The 19,309-nt window shown below is 41.8% G+C and overlaps 1 protein-coding gene across 2 annotated transcripts in view; it reads left to right on the top strand.

The window, feature by feature from the left end:
* STK4 (serine/threonine kinase 4) overlaps positions 1-14,245 on the top strand; it is an 83,750-nt gene extending 69,505 nt beyond the window's left edge. For both annotated transcript variants that reach the window (XM_070744712.1, XM_070744714.1), the window contains exon 11: positions 10,514-14,245. In XM_070744712.1, the coding sequence (XP_070600813.1) occupies positions 10,514-10,672 (159 nt within the window). In that variant the 3' untranslated portion in view covers positions 10,673-14,245. The remainder of the gene's footprint in view (positions 1-10,513) is intronic.
* Positions 14,246-19,309: the final 5,064 nt, after the last annotated feature.

The raw sequence follows: 19,309 nt of genomic DNA on the forward strand, positions 1-19,309 counted from the left end.
GTAAGAGAGGAATGAGTGAAGGGAGGGAGGGAGGGAAGAAGGTGGGAAGGAGAAAGAAAAGAAGAAATAGAGGAAGGGAAGGTAAAAGAGAAAGAAAAAGAGCAAGAAAGAAAGAAAGAAAGAAAGGGGGAAGGGACAGGAACAGAGGAAGGAAGCAAGGAAACTTATGAAAGGGGAGAGTAAGAGAGGAATGAGTGAAAGGAGGGAGGGAGGGAAGAAGGTGGGAAGGAGAAAGAAAAGAAGAAATAGAGGAAGGGAAGGTAAAAGAGAGAAAGAAAAAGAGCAAGAAAGAAAGCTGCAAGCACCCCCCCGAGCCCCCCAGGCCGGCTGCAACCTTTTAAAACACGCGCGCCACTTCGCAGCTGTCTCCTGAAGCCGAACACGGAAGTTAGCGTTTGGCTTCAGGAGACAGCTCCTTGGCGCTTGTATCTCGAATTTGGGCTTGTAAGTAGAACAAAAATATCTCTCCCCTCCCAGCTCTTATCTCGAGTTGCTCTTAAGTAGAGCAGCTCTTATGTCGGGGTTCCACTGTACAGTGATCCCTCGATTTTCGCACGTTCAAACTTCGCGAAACGGCTATACCACAGTTTTTCAAAAAATATTAATTAAAAAATACTCCGGTTTTTTTTCCTATACCACGGTTTTTCCCACCTGATGACGTCATACGTCATCACCAAGAGTTACTTCTCTCTCTCTTTCTCTCTCTTTCCTTTCATTCTCTGCTTCAATCATTTTCTCATTTCTCTTTTTTCTCCCCTTTTTTTCTATCATTTCTCTCTCTCTCTCTACCTTCCACTCTCCCCCCTCTTGCGCTCTCTCTCTCTTTCTCTCTCTCTCCCTCCCTCCTTTCTATCTCGCTCTGTCTGTTGCTCTCTCTCTGTGAGAATGCCTGCCCCGCCTCTCCTGCAGCCCCCTCGCTGACAGCTGGGACGAAAGCGCTCTCAGCTAAGGGACTGCGAGAGGGGCAAGGCGGGCATTCTCAAAGCGCTCAGAGCGGCTAACGGACGAATGAGGAGGACAGAAGCCGTAGCCGCCAGCGCTGCTGCAGGAGGACCTGTGCCCTAAGAAAGCCAGTGAGAGGGGCGGATCGGGCGGGCGGGGGGCAGTGGCGAGGGGGCCGGAGGCGCTGGGTGGGCGGGGGTGGGCGACATTCAAAACAATCTTTGCCGGCCTCTGCACTTTCATCGCTTCCCGCCCCCAACTTCAAGCCCGGCTCCTTGCACACCCTTGGAAAAGGGTGCGCGGGGGTAGTTTTTGGCTGTCCATAGCCAAAAATTGTGTTTTTAATTCCGCATCTCTACTTCGCGGAAATTCAACTTTCGCGGGCAGTCTGTGAACGCAACCCCCGCAAAAGTCGAGGGGTCACTGTAGTTGAAATAAGTTTGTTTTTGTTGCTAGTGCCCTTAGTATGGCAGTTCCCATCTCTGAAAAGGAAATCAGTCAGAAATCCCAGTTTAGTTTTCCAGCTGCTAATTGTAAAATATAATCTGTTACTGTATTTTAGAGAATGTCAAAAAGACTGTGCTGTTAGCATTGATGTAAGAGCATAATTAGATAATGCAAAAAACTTCCCAGTTCATATTTTGTCCTTTTAGGACACAAGCAAAGCATTATTTGCCCTTAGAAAAGGCAAATTAAAACTGACCTACATTTAGATGAGTACATAAGTACTCACAGGGCTTGATAATTGATCGCACAAATTTAGCATTAATAAATATGTTTAAGGATAACTAAGAAATCTCTTCCATGTGAAGCTGTTTATTTACCATATTGCATTTACTCACAAATAAACCAAAAATATTAGATGACAAAATACACATCCCAAAATATAGCGCCTAGGTTATTCACAAGTATGTGGTAATATACTTGGTACCAAGCAAAAACAAACCAATAGTTCTCACACTTATGACTGTTACATCCCCAGGTTCACTATCAGCATCCCCAATTCAGACACTGGGCAACTAGAAACATAGAAACATAGAACATTGACGGCAGAAAAAGATCTCATGGTCCATCTAGTCTGCCCTTATACTATTTCCTGTATTTTATCTTAGGATGGATATACCGTATGTTTATCCCAGGCATGTTTAAATTCAAGTTTGTTCCAAGCATCTACTACTGTTTCAGTAAAATAATATTTTCTCACGTTGCTTCTGATCATTCCCCCAACTGACCTCAGATTGTGTCCCCTTGTTCTTGTGTTCACTTTCCTATTAAAAACACTTCCCCACTGAACCTTATTTAACCCTTTAACATATTTAAATGTTTCGATCATGTCCCCCCTTTCCCTTCTGTCCTCCAGACTATACAGATTGAGTTCATTAAGTCTTTCCTGATAAGTTTTATGCTTAAGACCTTCTATCATTTTTGTAGCCCATCTTTGGACCCATTCTATTTTATCAATATCTTTTTGTAGGTGAGGTCTCCAGAACTGAACATAGTATTCCAAATGTGGTCTCACCAGCGCTTTATACAGCGGGATCACAATCTCCCTGTTCCTGCTTGTTATACCTCTAGCTATGCAGCCAAGCATTCCACTTGCTTTCCCTACCGCCTGACTCCACTGTGCACCCATTTTGAGACTGTCAGAAATCACTACTCCTAAATCTTTCTATTCTGAAGTTTTTGCTAACACAGAACTGCCACTACAATATTCAGATTGAGGATTCCTTTTGTCCAAGTACATTATTTTACATTTGGAAACATTAAACTGCAGTTTCCATTGCTTTGACCATTTATCTAGTAAAGCTAAATAATATGCCATATTACAGATACCTCCAGGAATACCCTATTGCACACTTTAGAGTCATCAGCAAATAACTAGAATGTACTAATGACAGTTGTACTGTCCTGGGTTCATGTGATCACCATTTGTAACCTTCCCAGAAGGGATCTGAAAGCAGAGTCAATGAGGGGAGCCAGATTTCCTTAAAGATTGCATGATCCACTTAACAAATGCAATGATTCTTTTTACAGCTATGGCAAAACAAGTTGCAAAAATGGGCTTCAGTTAACAACTGCCTTACTTAGCAATGGAAATTTTGGGATCAATTGTGGTCATAAGTCGAGAAGATTATATTCACAAATAGTAAAGTCTTGAATCAAGCTACATACCTAGTGCCATATACCGTAGTTGTTTTCTTGACAATAATATGGATTTCCTATTACCACTTTTGCAGGCGTTTGATTTAATTTCGCAGGCTAGACTATTGCTTTGGGTTTTCCTGATCCCATCCAGGTACTACTCTCTATCTTAGCTTTTCCAAGAACAGTTAAGATCAGCTATGTTATGCCACTTGCTGTGACGTTTAGAACAAATGTTAAGTAAATAACTGTTGAGTGAAATTTGTACAGAAAACTGGCTCAGCTCTCTTGGCAACAGAACAGTGCTTCGGTCCAGAGAAGCTTATGAGTCTGTGAAGAGCTTGTCCCCCCAGAAGCTGTTATGGCAAAGAATCCCTTGTGTTTTTGCAAATGCTTTCACTGTTTTTAGAAAAACCTCCACAGGCATGCAGATAAATATGTATGATGCTTGGGTCATTATCAGTATTGGAACAAATGTAATTTCTCATATCAGAAGTCATCTCAGGACATTATTGAAAAATTTCAAAAGCAGATTTTAAAGGTGATGCTTACTTAGAACATTGATCATTAAAACATGCCTGGTGTCATTTTTGTTTGTTTGTTTGTTTGTTTATTTATTGGATAATAAATAATCTGGCTGGAGGGATCTTGAGTAAATGACATTTATTCATTCATTCGCTCACTCACTCACTCACTCACTCACTCATTCATTCATTCATTCATTCATTCATTCATTCATTGGATTTGTATGCCGCCCCTCTCCGCAGACTCGGGGCGGCTAACAACAACAATAAAACAGTATATAACAAATCCAATACTAAAAACAGTTAAAAGCCCAATTATATAAAAACCAATCATACATAAAGACATACCATGCATAAAATTGTAAAGGCCTAGGGGGAAAGTATATCTCAGTTCCCCCATGCCTGGCGGCAGAGGTGGGTTTTAAGCAACTTTCGAAAGGCAAGGAGGGTGGGGGCAATTCTAATCTCTGGGGGGAGTTGGTTCCAGAGGGCCGGGGCCGCCACAGAGAAGGCTCTTCCTCTGGGTCCCGCCAAGCAGAATTGTTGTGGTTGAATTACTGATTGTAGTTCCCCCTTGCCTTATAACCACTTTTTTTCTAGATGCTCAACAGGTACATTAAAACATAAAATGCAAAAAAAAAAAAAAAAGGGAAAAGCCCAGGGTTCTAAAACATGGATGAAAATAACATTAAAAATAATAGGTAGGGATCGAAATAATTTGAAATATAAAAGGAAAATGGGGGAAAGCAGAAGACATAAATACATTAAAATCATTTTTAACACTGCAAACATTAAAGAAAAAGATGTTTACCTGGCTTGGAATGAAACATAATGTACCGTATTTCCCCAAATATAATACATGTCCCCATAATAAGGCTAATCAGGCTTTTTAGCGTATGCGCTGAAATAAGCCTCTCCCCAAATTAGGCCCCTTCCCCAACTACTTATACATGTGCAACCCACCCCGCCCATCCCCTGCCCCACCTGCCACACTCAAATTTTGCCCTTACAAGTCTGGCAGCTCCGCAACATCTCTCTCTTGGCCGGTCTCTGCAGGGAAACACTTTGCAATGAACATTAACATCTCTCAAATGCAAGCAGTTAACAATTTTTCTTTGTACCTCTGCCATTAAGTGATGGTGGCTCCCCCTTTTCCCACCACCAATCTCTCCATGCCACCAGTCACTAAAAGGGTGCTTCTTTTCCCACCCTTCTTTAGCCGAAAGGAGGGTGGGATGAGGAAGAAGTAACCTATACCAGTTGCGCTTATTCACACGGCGCTTCTTTCCATTGTTTCATAATTTTTCTCGGCACAGACCGACTGGGAGAGAGACACAGCGGAGCTGCCGGAGTTGAGTAAGGTCCCATCCAGTCCCATGCTCGCCACCTACTGCACCCCCAAAATAATGAGCCCTCTCCACCCTGTTAATAAGGCCAAGGCCATATTTCAAGGGTCAAAAGAAAATAAAGCCTTGCCTTATTTTCGGAGAAACACGGTATATACCCAGTAAATTTCCCTAGAGCCATGATGGCGAACTATAGCATAGTTCTATGGAGAGGGACGGCATACATATCTAATAAATAATAATAATAATAATAATAATAATAATAATAATAATAATAATAATATGATGTGCCATAGGTGCCACGCGGAGTCATATCTGAGGATATGCCAGGCTTTGCCTTATGTCAGCTCCAGTGTGCATATACTGGACAGCTGATTTTTGGCTTTCCAGATGGTGGGGGAAGTCATTTTTGCCCTCCCCAGCCTTTAGGAAAGCCTCCTGAAGCCTTGGGAGAGCAAAAAACAGCCGAACCGGCCTATGAGAAGTTGATTTCTAAACTTCAGGTAGACCCATTGGGCACGTTTTTCACCATCCACAGGCCCTAGAGGCTTTCCTGCAGCCTGGGGCAGATGAAAAAACCCCCAAGGAGCCTACCAAAAGTCCGAAGGCTTCAGTGAGGTCAGCGTGCATGCGCAGGGGTGGGGCAGCGGGTGGAGGGTTGTGCGTACTTGCATGCATGGGGGAGGGCATTGCATTATAGGTTTGGGCACGCATACACATGCTATTGGCACCTGAGCAAAAAATGGTTCGCCATCACTGTCTAGAGGTTTTCCAAAAAATAGGATTTATTTATTTATTTATTTATTCATTTATTCATTCATTCATTCATTCATTCATTCATTCATTCATTTATTGGATTTGTATGCCGCCCCTCTCCGTAGACTCAGGGCGGCTAACAACAGTAATAAAAACAGCATGTAACAATCCAATACTAAAATAACTTTAAAAAAAAACTTATTATAAAATCAAACATACATACAAACATACCATGCATAAAATTGTAAAGGCCTAGGGGGAAAGAATATCTCAGTTCCCCCATGCCTAGCGGCAGAGGTGGGTTTTAAGAAGCTTACAAAAGGCAAGGAGGGTGGGGGCAATTCTAATCTCTGGGGGGGGGGAGTTGGTTCCAGAGGGTCGGGGCCGCCACAGAGAAGGCTCTTCCCCTGGGTCCCGCCAAACGACATTGTTTAGTTGACGGGACCCGGAGAAGGCCCACTCTGTGGGACCTAACTGGTCGCTGGGATTCGTGTAGCAGAAGGCGGTCCCTGAGATAGTCTGATCGGATGGTTTTTTTACAACTCTTATGCAGTTCTCCCCCCCCCCATCCCCAATATGACAGTGGGATAACAAGTGATAGTGGGAAACCTAAGCTATCTTAATGCCTGTCCTCCTAGGCCAGTGATGGCAAACCCTTTTTTCCTCGGGCGCCGAAACAGCGTGTGCGCGTGCTAACCCACATGTTTTAGTGCTCACACCCATAATTCAATACCTGGGGAGGGTGAAAAAACGGCCTGTTTTCCAACTTCTGGTGGGCCCATTAGGCTTGTGTTTTACCCTCCTCAGGCTCCAAAGGTTTCCCTGGAGCTAGGGGAGGGTAAAAACACCTCCCTCCGTCCCGCTGGAGGTTCTCTGGAAGCCAAAAACACCCTCCCAGAGCCTCTGTGCGAGCCAAAAACCAGCTGGCAGGCACACACATGCACGTTGGATCTGAGCTAGGGCAACGGACCGTGTGCCAGCAGATATGGTTCCGTGTGCCAGCATTGGCACCCGTGCCATAGATTCGCCATCACTGTCCCAGGCAGTGTTATTTTCTTTTCAATACAACATGTTTTGCTTCACACCTCTGTTATTGAAACTGTACCAAGACTTCAAAATTTTGTTGCATGACAGGCTATACACAGCCTGCTTATAAGATGCTTCAGAGCAGAGATTTTGTTCTCCCAGGCAATACAGTATGAAGATAAATTCCCACACATATTGAAACTTGCCTAACACCTGGTAGAGCCTACTATAAGGTCTACTAATTATTCATTTGAGCTGCAACTTTTCCTCCATTCTATCTTCCCATAGACTTCATGATTTCAATTTTTAGCTCAGCCTATAAACTTCTCTTCCAATATATCCTTACTTAGGGGATCCAGTAAAGTTACTTCCTGACCAAGAATTTTAGCGGGTTTTTTTTCTTATCAACTTGCTCAGTCGATAGTCTTCTATAATTAACAGAGTTGACTGCCCAGTGCTCAGATATTACAATTGGTCTGTGTTATTAAGTAAAGAATTGTATTGTGTTTTCCAGATTTCTCTTTGTTGTAAGATAATTGTTTCACACTTCTCAATATTTTGTTCTGTGCTGTTCCTGGGTGAAAACAGACAGAATGAACTTTTGTCTGAATAATTTCTACTGAGAGAGTGGAAATAGACTAATGTGTCTGCCCTCTGTCAGGACCTAGTTTATGATCTAAAAATTTTAATCTGTGGAAGATGTTAATGGCATATTTGGAATGGAGTGGTGTCATTTAATCTGTATCTGGAGAGGTCTGTACTTGTGTGTTGCGTCTCTCTCTCTCTCTCCTCTCTTTCCTCTCTCTCTCTCTCCTCTCTCTCTCGCTCTCTCTCTCCCCCCCCCTCTCTCATGGTTCAGTTTCCTGCTCTTCTACTTTATTATAGTTCTGGCATTGCTTACAATTCTCCAATTCCATCTTGAGAAAACAGCCATATTGCAGTTATAAAGTGGTCTCTGGAGAGCAAAATAGTGTATGATACTTTAAGAATAGAATAGAACAGAATTATTTTATTGGCCAAGTGTGATTGGACCCACAAGGAATTTATCTTGGTGCATATGCTCTCAGTGTACATAAAAGAAAATATAGATTTGTCAAGAATCATGTGGTACAACACTTAATGATTGTCATAGGGGTCAAATAAGCAATGAAGATATAATCAATATTAATAAAAATCTTAGGATATAAGCAATAAGTTACAGTCATACAGTCCTAAGTGGGAGGAAAAGGATGATAGGAATGATGGGAAAAAACTAGTAGAAATAGAAGTGCAGACTTAGTAAAAAGTTGACAGTGTTGAGGAAAAAAAGTTCGGGCAAAAACTGTTCTTGTGTCTAGTTGTCTTGGTGTGCAGTGCTCTGTAGCGACATTTTGAGGGTAGGAGTTGAAACAATTTGTGTCCAGAATGTGAGGAGTCAGTAAAGTTATTGAGTAAAGTGATCTTTGAGAACATGAATTACAGGTTGTCCTTGATGTACAACAATTTGTTTAGTGGCCATTCAAAGTTACAAGAACACTGAAGAAAGTGACTTATGACTGGTTTTCCCACTTATAACCATTGCGGCATTCCCATGGTCATGTGATCAAAATTCAGCTTGGCAGATGACTCTTTATGATGGTTGCAGTGTCCTGGGGTTATGTGATCACCTTCGCCAAGGGTAAAGTCACCAAGTTATTGGAGAAGCTAGATTCAAACAACTATGTTACGAACTTAATAACTGGAGTGATTCATTTGCCAACTGTGGCAAGAAAGGTTGTAAAACGAGGCAAAACTCAGTTAACAAATGTTTCACTTAATTTTGAAAAACTATTTTGATTTTTTTCAGTTTTGTGTCTGAAACCAGGATTCCTCCTTATTCCTGGTTTGCCTTTGTGTTTTGCCTATTTAGATTTCGGATGACTAACTGAAAACAGACAAGAAACTCACCATGGTTATTTTGTTCTTCTATAAATTGGGCTTATTGTTGCAGGAAATCAACATTAAAGAAATTTCTGGCTCACTGCAAATTGAAAAAAAAATAAAACAAAAAGTAAAAAAAACAACCCTTTAATTAGTTCAATAATGAAAAGTGAGTCAAGGTTGTTTTGAATACTGCATTTTATGTGTGCATGATGTTTCTATTTAACAATCCTTCTATTTAAATGTCATGTATTAAATGAGGACCCTTTGGCTTAATCCTGGAAACATTAAAACTGTAAGGGTAGAAGAAGACCTTTTAACCAGAGATCTAGCAGCTCTTTAGTGATTTGAGACAATGGAACTTTTAATCAAAACACTCCATTCAACCCTGAATTAATATTTTCTTTTTCTTTTTTGCATTATACTTCATTATTTCAGTTCCTGAGGGCTGCATATTGATGAGTCAGATCTGAAGCAAGTATTACAAGATTAGTGTAAAATTTTAGCTGATCTAATGCATTTAAAGGATTGTTGGCTAAAGTCATGTTATCGTGTATGAGTGATAATACAGTGATCCCTCGAGTTTCGCGATCTCGATCTTCGCAAAACGCTATATCGCGATTTTTCAGAAAATATTAATTAAAAAATACTCCACTCTTCTCTCTCTCTCTTTCTTCCTCTCTCTCACTCTCTTCCTTCCTTTCTCATCTCTTTCTTTCTTTCCTTCTCTCTCTTTCTCTATCTCTCCCCCTCTTGCTCTCCCTCTTTTTCTCACTTTCCCTCTCTTGTGCACCGAGCGGCGGGCAGGTGGGCAGGCAGGCGGCGGACAAGCGGCGGGCGGACAAGCGGCAGGCGGGCAGGCAGGCGGCGGACAAGCGGCGGGCGGACAAGCGGCGGGCGGGCGGACAAGCGAGGCGGCGGACAAGCGGCGGGCGGACAAGCGGCGGGCAGGCAGGCGGCAGACAAGCGGCGGGCGGACAAGCGAGACGGCGGACAAGCGGCGGGCGGACAAGCGAGGAGGCGGACAAGCGGCGGGCGGACAAGCGGCGGGCGGGCGGACAAGCGGCGGGCGGACAAGCGGCGGGCGGGCGGGCAGCGGACAAGCGGCGGGCGGACAAGCGGCGGGCAGGCAGGCGGCGGACAAGCGGCGGGCGGACGGGCGGCGGGCAGGCGGGCGGCGGACAAGCGGCGGGCGGACAAGCGGCGGGCAGGCAGGCGGCGGACAAGCAGCGGGCGGACAAGCGGAGGACAAGCGGCGGGCGGACAAGCGGCGGGCGCGGCAGCAGTGAGGAGCCGAAGATCGGGGTTTCCCCTTTGCGTGGGCGGCGGGGAAACCCCGATCTTCGGCTCCTCGCTGCTGCGGTGCTGCCGAGCAGATCAGCTGCTGGGCGGCGGAAGGAACCTTCCCTGGGTCTTCCCAGGTGCGGAAGTAAAAACACCATCTGCGCATGCGCGGCCATGGAAAAAGGGCGCGCATGCGCAGATGGTGTTTTTACTTCCGCACCACTATATTGCGAAAAATCGAGTATCGCGAGGGGTCTTGGAACGTAACCCTCGCGATACTCGAGGGATCACTGTATTATATTTCTACAATCAATTGTTGTAGTTGTAAGTCAAGTCAGACCCAATTATATAATTTTTCCAATTGTGGTTAGGTGAATTACTGAGGTTATTTCATAGATCACTTAGTTGCTAAGTAAATTGAGGTTCCCCAATGGGTATGTTTCATTGGTGGTATTCTACCAGTTTGCACTGGTTCGGGCAAGCTGATAGCTACAGCTGGAGGCTCCACCCACCCAGACGTCATCATGGACAGTCTGCGTATGCACGGAAACTTCTGTGTTTTATTTATTTATTTTACCTTATGTTTTTCTTTAGTTGAGGAACTGGACAGTTGATGAACTTCAAAGACGACTCGGGACACTCGACCCCATGATGGAACAGGAGATAGAAGAGGTTCGTCAAAGGTATCAATCAAAGCGGCAACCAATTCTAGATGCCATTGAAGCAAAGAAAAGACGCCAGCAGAACTTCTGAGGAAAACCTGGCAGTAGAATAGATGTCCATCATTCCTTACAATAAACTGTTCTACAATAAACTGTTCTATGACTACTGTGTAGGTGGATTTCTATTTCTATTTGCTATAGCACCTTTTCTAACTCAGGTATGCCATTGAACGGAGTCCTCAAGAAGAGATCATGCTTTGTATGAATGGTAGATTTTAGATACATTGCATGTTGCTTTTGAGAAATCTTGACTTAGCTGGGAGCTAATGTTACAAATCAATATAGTAGGAAAGGAAAGTAGGAAATGGATTTGAATAAGATCGGTACTTAGATTTTACAGTTTTTACAGTTCAGTTCCAAACGTTAGGATAATCTGTTAGAATGTATAGTACAATTTTGTATGAAAAACCCAAGTAAACAGAACAATAATTCTGATGTTGATGTTCTTGGATGAAGTACAGAAATTCAATTGTTTGCTTTTTCGTTGAACTGTTAAAGATGTTGTGAAATCACAACTATTATCTAAATTGATTCCAAAAATATTCATCTTCTTTCATATGTACCAACCACTTGATATTAAACAATCCTTACTTTCATTTTGCCGTATTGGTATAATGAACTTTGAAAATGACTTTAAAAAGAGAAGTGATTCATTAGAAAGTTTATCTATCCTGCTCCAGCATTTGAAAAGGAATATGAATTTTATCTGGCCTAGAAATGTCTAAGAACTTCATGGTTTTCTATTTCTTTTTTTAAAAGTATTACTCTTCAGTGTTATATTTTTTCTTTCGTTTTTCTTTCTACTAAACTCAGAACTCCAAATGAATGCTAATATATTTTCAGTGATGTCTGTCAGACAAAAAAGCATAACAAAACTTTTATTTTCCATTATTTTTTTCAGACTTTGAGGTAGAGAAATGTAAGTCCCCCAATTCAGCAAAAATAAGTATCTCTTGATGATAATGTTATTTAAAATAGTTAAGGAATTGTGGATTTTGTATTCTTTGCTACTTCAAGATGAATTTGACTAAGGTTTGTGGTATTAGTTTTGAATTTAAACTGGAGTAAATGTTTTCTTTTATTTGGAAAAATAAACTTATCAGTTAGGATCTACGTAAAGATCTTGAAGCCCAAATTAATTTCAAAAAACATTTAGTTAAAAAAAACCCCCACAATGCATCTGTGATAAAACAGTTGCCTTCATGAATCGATGGCGTGTTTCCCTGAAAATAAGACCCAGTCGTATATTTTTTTGCCGCCAAAAAAGACACCAGGTCTTATTTTGGGGAGGTGTCTTTCACTGACTTACCTCCTGGTAGCAGCACAGACAAAAAAGTCCAGCAGGAGCCTTCTGTGGCCACATTGCCACATGCGCGTGTCGCCCCCCAGCCTCCATTTTGCTGTCTGAGAAAGGCCTCCGCAGCCAATAAAATAGTTTCAGATCAATCCAGAACTCTGTTATTGGCTGCAGAGGCCTTTCTGGAAGGCCTCTGATGACAAAATGAGGCACCTCAATCCAGAGCGTATTTCTCGGCTGCAGAGCCTTTCCTGAAGGCCACTGACAGTGAAACAAAGACCGGGTTGATGCCCATAAGCAGCAGCAAGTAGCCACAGAAGTGGGCCGGCAATGCAGGTGTCAGGATGTGCAAGGCCTGATAAATAGGGCAGCTCAACCCGCTATTCCAATCCTAGATTATTTTTTACCCATGCACCTCACTTCACCCCATGAGTGGGTGGGGTCTTAATTAAGGCATATTTTGTGATGGGGAGGGGTAGGGCTTATATTGGGTGCATGTGTAAAAATCAAGCTAGAGCTTTCGGGATAAGTTGTATTTTCAAGGAAACCGCGTTACTGTTTCCTCAAGGTTGGATTTGTACTAACGGAAACTTACAATGGAATGTGTCTGTGACAGCTTCCGGTTTCATAAGCGTCCACAGAAATCTCTCTTCTTTCCACCTACAGCATATAGGAAACTATTAGACTGTAACCACCAAACTATAAAGAAAGGTCTATATAGTTAAGTGGAATTCAGAATGTGAAAAATAACTTGAAATTCTTCTATTCTTGCAACAGCCTCGTGTGCCTAGTACGTTTATCTTCACGGGTTCTTTTGACCTGTAGAAGATGCATATAGAATGGTTGAAATGTCCTACTTGTGTATGGAGGACTGTGCCTACAACTAACAGTTCTGATGAATGTCTTATAATTTATGACACTGCGATTTTCAATTCTGTAACTTTGTCTATCTTCTAACAGGTGTGAAGTTGTTGAGTTGGGCCATGCCCTTCTTATTTCTCAGAGAAGAATGATAATTCTAAGTAAGCCATGTTCTTTTCAGTATTGATATTAAGGAAATACTGCTATTGGCTCAGTCAAAAACAGTTTGACAGAGTTATCTTCCTAAAAATTTACTCCATTAATATCATTATTTCATCCTGGAACTTAGGAAAAGCCAAGATAATTTATCTATTTCCATTAGCAAACCTTTTGTATAAGTTCAGGGCCGAAAAAGGAAGCATTAAATAATAAACTGAAGTATTTATGTTCTACATAAAGCAATGTTAGACTAATACCACATATGAGCTAAGCTTGTCAGTTTCTCTTTGTTAAACAACATAGTTTACAGAAATTTGCCATGAAGCCTAGAAACATTGTAATTTGTTTAATTAATTAATAAAACTGGATGCTCTCTGTGCCATTGAATTCTGTACCATGTTTCCTGATTAATTTCTCTTTGCATCTCTCCCTTTAACCTCTATTCTTACAATTCTCCCCCAAAGAGTTCTCATTCCCGTATAATTCCACTACCCAAATAAAATGTTTTGTTTTTAAATAAACTATTCAAATAAATAGCTTCTGGATTGAAGACATTTTGTTTTTAGTAATGAGGTTTCTGCAGAATGTGACTCATGCATTTAAAATCCTATGTAAATTGAAAAGGCAGTCCTTTGGTTGGACAAATTTCCCTTTAGAATAATCAGTGAATATTCTTCACTTCAGGCAATGGTAAGAAAATATCTGTGCCTGACAGAACTACATTCTAGTCTGTTTTGTGGGTAAAATGTAGAAAAAAACCAAGGGAATGTAAGAGTATAACAATTACAGCAGTTGAGTTCTTTCTTCAACTTTGCAACTACAAGAATTGAGGATTATGTTCAGAATGCCTATTCTCTGCAGTAACTTCAACTGATTCCTATTTTGGAGTCTTTTTCAAGAATATATCACTTCATTTGTCTTCCAGGCTGTATTTTCAAAATATATATACATTCCATTCTCATGGATCATATATACCAACTGAAGTCTTTTGGGTTAACCTCACCTTTTTCTTTTTCAGTCTTAAATCCACTGTCTAGTTTTAGTTCTGTGTGAAATTAAATGTGAAGCCGATAGCTTTAATGTTTTGTAATAAAAGTTACACTGCTGTAATTTGAACTTCTCTTTTTTTAGAGATCTGGCTGTTTTGTATATAATTGTTTAAATCCTTAGTTTGTATATGAATGAAGATAATTTTTTTATCTTATTTAGCTAAATACAGGAAACTTGTTTTGGATTTTACTATTTGTTTTATAGGACAAAATAAACTATTCTGCTTATTGTAAAATATTATCTTTACCTGTTGTGAGAAATGTTTTCTTGGAGTACATCTGATTTAAATGTTCCATAACACCACTGGATAAGGCATTATGGAAACACTGTTTGTGGTTTGCTCTTCATGCTCCATTATTTTGGGATTCCTTCAGCTCCCAGTATCTGGAAGTTATAATCAGCAGCGTTCAGGCCCAAACCTATAATGTGGAATTATCAGAGTTTGTTGCAGATAATTAATTTCCAGAAGCACACACATATCACTGATTCAGCAGAATTCATAAAAGAGCAGATAAGTATAGAGTGGACCAGAGAACAGAGTGGACTGAGCCATGCCCAGACTTAAGCTTTTAAAGTTTTCTGTTTCTATTCTGTGCACATACTAAGATGTGTTTAGCTCCCGTTGGCTGACTTCGTTGCTATGCCTATTCATTGGCTAATGTGGCTCTCCCTGTTCATGAATATGGGACCCAGGGGAAGAGCCTTTTCTGTGGCGGCCCCGGCCCTCTGGAACCAACTCCCCCCAGAGATTAGAATTGCCCCCACCCTCCTTGCCTTTCGTAAGCTTCTTAAAACCCACCTCTGCCGCCAAGCATGGGGGAACAGAGATACTCTTTCCCCCTAGGCCTTTATAATTTTATGCATGGTATGTCTGTATGTATGTTTGGTTTCACAATAAGGGTTTTAACTGTTTTAATATTGGATTGTTATATGCTGTTTTTATTACTGTTGTTAGCCGCCCCGAGTCTACAGAGAGGGGCGGCATACAAATCCAATAAACAAACAAACAAACATACATACATACATACATACATACATACATACATATATATCTTAACAGGAATGGCTGCAGGTTGGATACCATTTGAAACCAGCAGTTCCCTGGCTTTGAGTCTAGATCAGTGGTTCTCAATCTTTCTAATGCTGCGACCCCTTAATACAGTTCCTAATGTCGTGGTGACCCCCAACCATAAGTCTAGTGCCAATTCTCCCAACAGAGCTTTAAGCTGATTGGCAGGAAGGTCATAGGGACACTCCCACTGTAAACGCCTGATTAGTCAGATAGTAAAAAATTGTTCCAAAGTACCAGAATAGAAGCTTTAGTTCCTGACACCATGGGACATTTGCCTTTTCCCATGGTCTTAGGTGACCCCTGTGAAACAGTCATTCAACTCCACCAAAGGAGTCCCAACCCCCAGGTTGAGAACCACTGGTCTAGATGAACCGAAAATTTATTCATTAGGGGTCCTCTTAAACTCATAGCTGCTAGCTGCCTGTTTAAGATATTCTTCTTTAAACTATTTCATCTCCTTGCTTTTGCTTCTCCCAATTTACAGTTGCACATTTTATTTAAAAAATTTTGCACATAAACCAATGAAAGTTGCAAGCCATGACTGCTTTCATAACACTCTTAATCTTGATTTGGTCAGTCCAACTTCGTTGATTACATGATGCACTGAACCACAAACTAGCCATGAAATCTAAGTTCATTCAACATAGTAGAAAATAAAATGGAATCATTTTAGTTGTGTTAGATGCGGACACAGCTTATATTCACTTGAAGCATGCTTTCATTTTACTGAAAGAGTAGTAGATCCTTGGAACAAACTTCCAGCAGACGTGGTTGATAAATCCACAGTAACTGAATTTAAACATGCCTGGGATTAACATATATCCACCCTAAGATAAAATACAGAAAATAGTATAAGGGCAGACTAGATGGATCATGAGGTCTTTTTCTGCCGTCAGACTTCTATGTTTCATAGGTCACTGTCCCAGTTTCCTTCACTGATGGACAGAATGCATCAACAATCCTTGCACGCCACCTGTCTTAATGATTCACAGGTCAAAATGTAATCTTAGAGCTCTCTTATTTTAGTCGGGGATTATATATTTTTAAATCTCAGGATTAATGTACATGCATGAACCAAATCCTGTAGAAAACATAAAAGACAGTACTAGGAAATAATTACATCAGAGGCTTTCAATCATTTTGCTAACATTGCTATTTTTTTTAATGCAAATTATAAATCTGGAATACAAAGAAGGGAATGTTCAAGAAATACACTGGCAGAGTAGAAAGCTTTTTACAGCTGCAGCTTGTACTTCTTTTGCTGCCATACTTCGGTGGCACGTAGACACTGGTCTTTCCTTTCCAGTTAAGAGATGTAAAGCATTTGATAAGGCATGGGGGAATTGACATTTTCCCTCCCCCCAGGCTTATAAAATTTATGTATGGTATGCTAGTATGTATGATTGGTTTCTAAATTGGGGTTTTATAAATTAATTAAATATTAGATTTGTTACATTGTATCATTATTGCTGTGAGCCGCCCCGAGTCTGCGGAGAGGGGCGGCATACAAATCTGATAAATAAATAAATAAATAAATAAATAAAATTGGCCTTAGTCTCTTCCTTGATAAAATTGATTAACAGGATGGATGGTTCCACTGTCAGATGGATTCACAGTTAAACAACTATACACAATATTTGGCCCTTAATGGGCCTATATATGGAGAAAGTTATACAGAAGGGTACCAGGATTCTGTCCCAGACCTAGCATTTTGGTAAATAACTAGTGTTGGGCAAACCCGACAAAGTTCAGGTTCGGCGGGTTTGGCCAAACTTGGTGGAGTTCAGATAAGTTCGCCCAACCCCAACACCTCTGGCCCGGTGGGCTTCAAGCGGGTGGTGGCTGGGAGGGGGAGTCAGGGAGGGCTCTGGCCGCCCGGTCGTCCCTTCAGCGCACAAGACGGCTACGACCACCCACCACCGCCGTTGCCCCCTCCAGGCGATCTCAGCCCAGCTGCTGTCCCCATCTGCCCTGGCTTTATTTCCTCATCAACTCCACCGTTTTGGCCCTGGCCAGGAAGGGGTCTCCGTGACGTCAAAAACCCGACTCGGGAATTCCAGCGGGAAAGGCAAGCAAATGGGAAATGGGATTCCCTGCCTCGAGAATGGCGCTGCAAGCACAAGGAGGTGGGGAATCCCATTTCCCATTTGCTTGCTGCCCCTGCTGGGATTCCCGGGTTGAGGCTTTGACGTCACAGAAACTCCTTCCTGGCCGGGCCCGAAACGATGGAGTTGATGAGGAAATAAAGCCACAGGCGGATGGGGACAACAGCCGGGGTGAGGTTGCCTGGAGGGGGAAACGGCAGTGGCGGGGGGGGGGGGGGTCATGGCCGTCTTGTGCGCTGAAGGGACGACCGGCCGGCCAGAGCCCTCCTCGCCTCCACCTCCTGGCCATCGCCTGCTTGAAGCTGCCGGCCGGGATCCTGAAGCACTGGGGGAGTGATGTCAGACTCCATCAAGCTGGTGATGGCCGGGAGGGGGAGGCGGGAAAGGCTCTGGCCGGCCGGTCATCCCTTCAGCGCACAAGACAGCCATGACCCCGCCCCCCCCATCGGCGCTGTTGGTTCAGCTTTCTCCAAAAGAAAGTGGATATTCCACTATGATCAGACTGAACGTATAAGACTAATGCTTGAAATCAGTAGAGTTCATTTTTTAAAAAAATAGGTAAGATCCTTAATACATTCTGGGAGTTTTTCTGATGAACTACATGGAGAAAATTTTTATTATTCATTATTAGAAACATAGAAGACTGGCGGCAGAAAAAGACCTCATGATCCATCTAGTCTGCCCTTATACTATTTTCTGTATTTTATCTTAGGATGGATATATGTTTATCCCAGGCAGGTTTAAATTCAGTTACTGTGGATTTATCAACCACGTCTGGAAGTTTGTTCCAAGGATCTACTACTCTTTCAGTAAAATAATATTTTCTCATGTTGCTTTTGATCTTTCCCCCAACTAACTTCAGATTGTTTCCCCTTGTTCTTGTGTTCACTTTCCTATTAAAAACACTTCCCTCCTGGACCTTATTTTACCCTTTAACATATTTAATGTAACATATTTTAATTAGAATAACAATTCTTATACTATAAAGTAAAGCTTAAATCAAGAACCCCTAAAGTATTTAATCTTAATAAAACTCATCATAACAAAACCTAAATAACAGCTATAAATGCACTCCAGGCACAATTGAAAGCATATAAAATTTCTAGTTGCTAAAATATATGATAGCATTCTCTGGAACTGATTTCCCGAGAGTTACACCATGGTGCTATCATCATTCACTGGCAGTCTTTGGTCTGTTTTCAGCACTGAGCCAGTTCTGAGATTTTCTGTAAGTAACATGAATATTTCATGTACATTTTTATCATTTTTGTAGGTATTATAAATAAATAAATGTGTGATGGTTGGCAGTTTCCATTTCACACAGAATTTTGTACTTTCATCTTTCTACAGCCACAGTGTTTAGCTGAAGAGATGGACTGAGTTGCAGAGCCTTTGTACTAATCTCCCTTCTCTACTATTCCTGCATAGTAATAAACAGTATTCATTATTAATTATTTGACTCTCCAGGGGTAAAATCTAGTACCGGTTGTTATCAGAGAGCCGGTCACAAAGGGAGCATGAGGCTGCCCACCCGCCCGGACACCACCATTTGGGTTCTTTTACCCTCTGCGCATGCTCAGAATGCTTTGCACATGCACAGAGGGTAAAAGAACCCAAATGGTGGTGTCCAGGTTGTTGGAGTCTGTTCATAAGACTTGGATCATTCATTCATTCATTCATTCATTCATTCATTCATTCATTCATTCATTCATTCATTCGACTTCTATGCCACCCAATCCCAAAGGACTCGGGGCGGCTTACAAAATAATATAATACAAATACAAAAAGATACAAAGCAATGAGAAGTCTAATATAATATCTAAAACTAAAACCCCGTAATAAAAAATCCCATTTATTATAAAAACCATTTATTATAAAAACAGTCATAATCGCATGCATACACACCACTCATACAATTTGGCCATGAATGATGTACAATTCATGGGCCCCCAGGCCTGCCGGCAAAGCCAGGTCTTCATGGCTTTACAGAAGGCCAGTAGGGTGGAAGCAGTACGGACATCGGGGGGGGGGTAGCTAGTTCCATAGAGCCGGGGCAGCCACAAAGAAGGCCCTCCCCTGCAGTCCTGCCAGCCTGCATTGCTTAGTCGATAGGATCTGGAGGAG

Source organism: Erythrolamprus reginae, chromosome 3 (genome assembly GCF_031021105.1).
Source record: "Erythrolamprus reginae isolate rEryReg1 chromosome 3, rEryReg1.hap1, whole genome shotgun sequence".
Classification (NCBI taxonomy): Eukaryota; Metazoa; Chordata; class Lepidosauria; order Squamata; family Dipsadidae; genus Erythrolamprus; species Erythrolamprus reginae.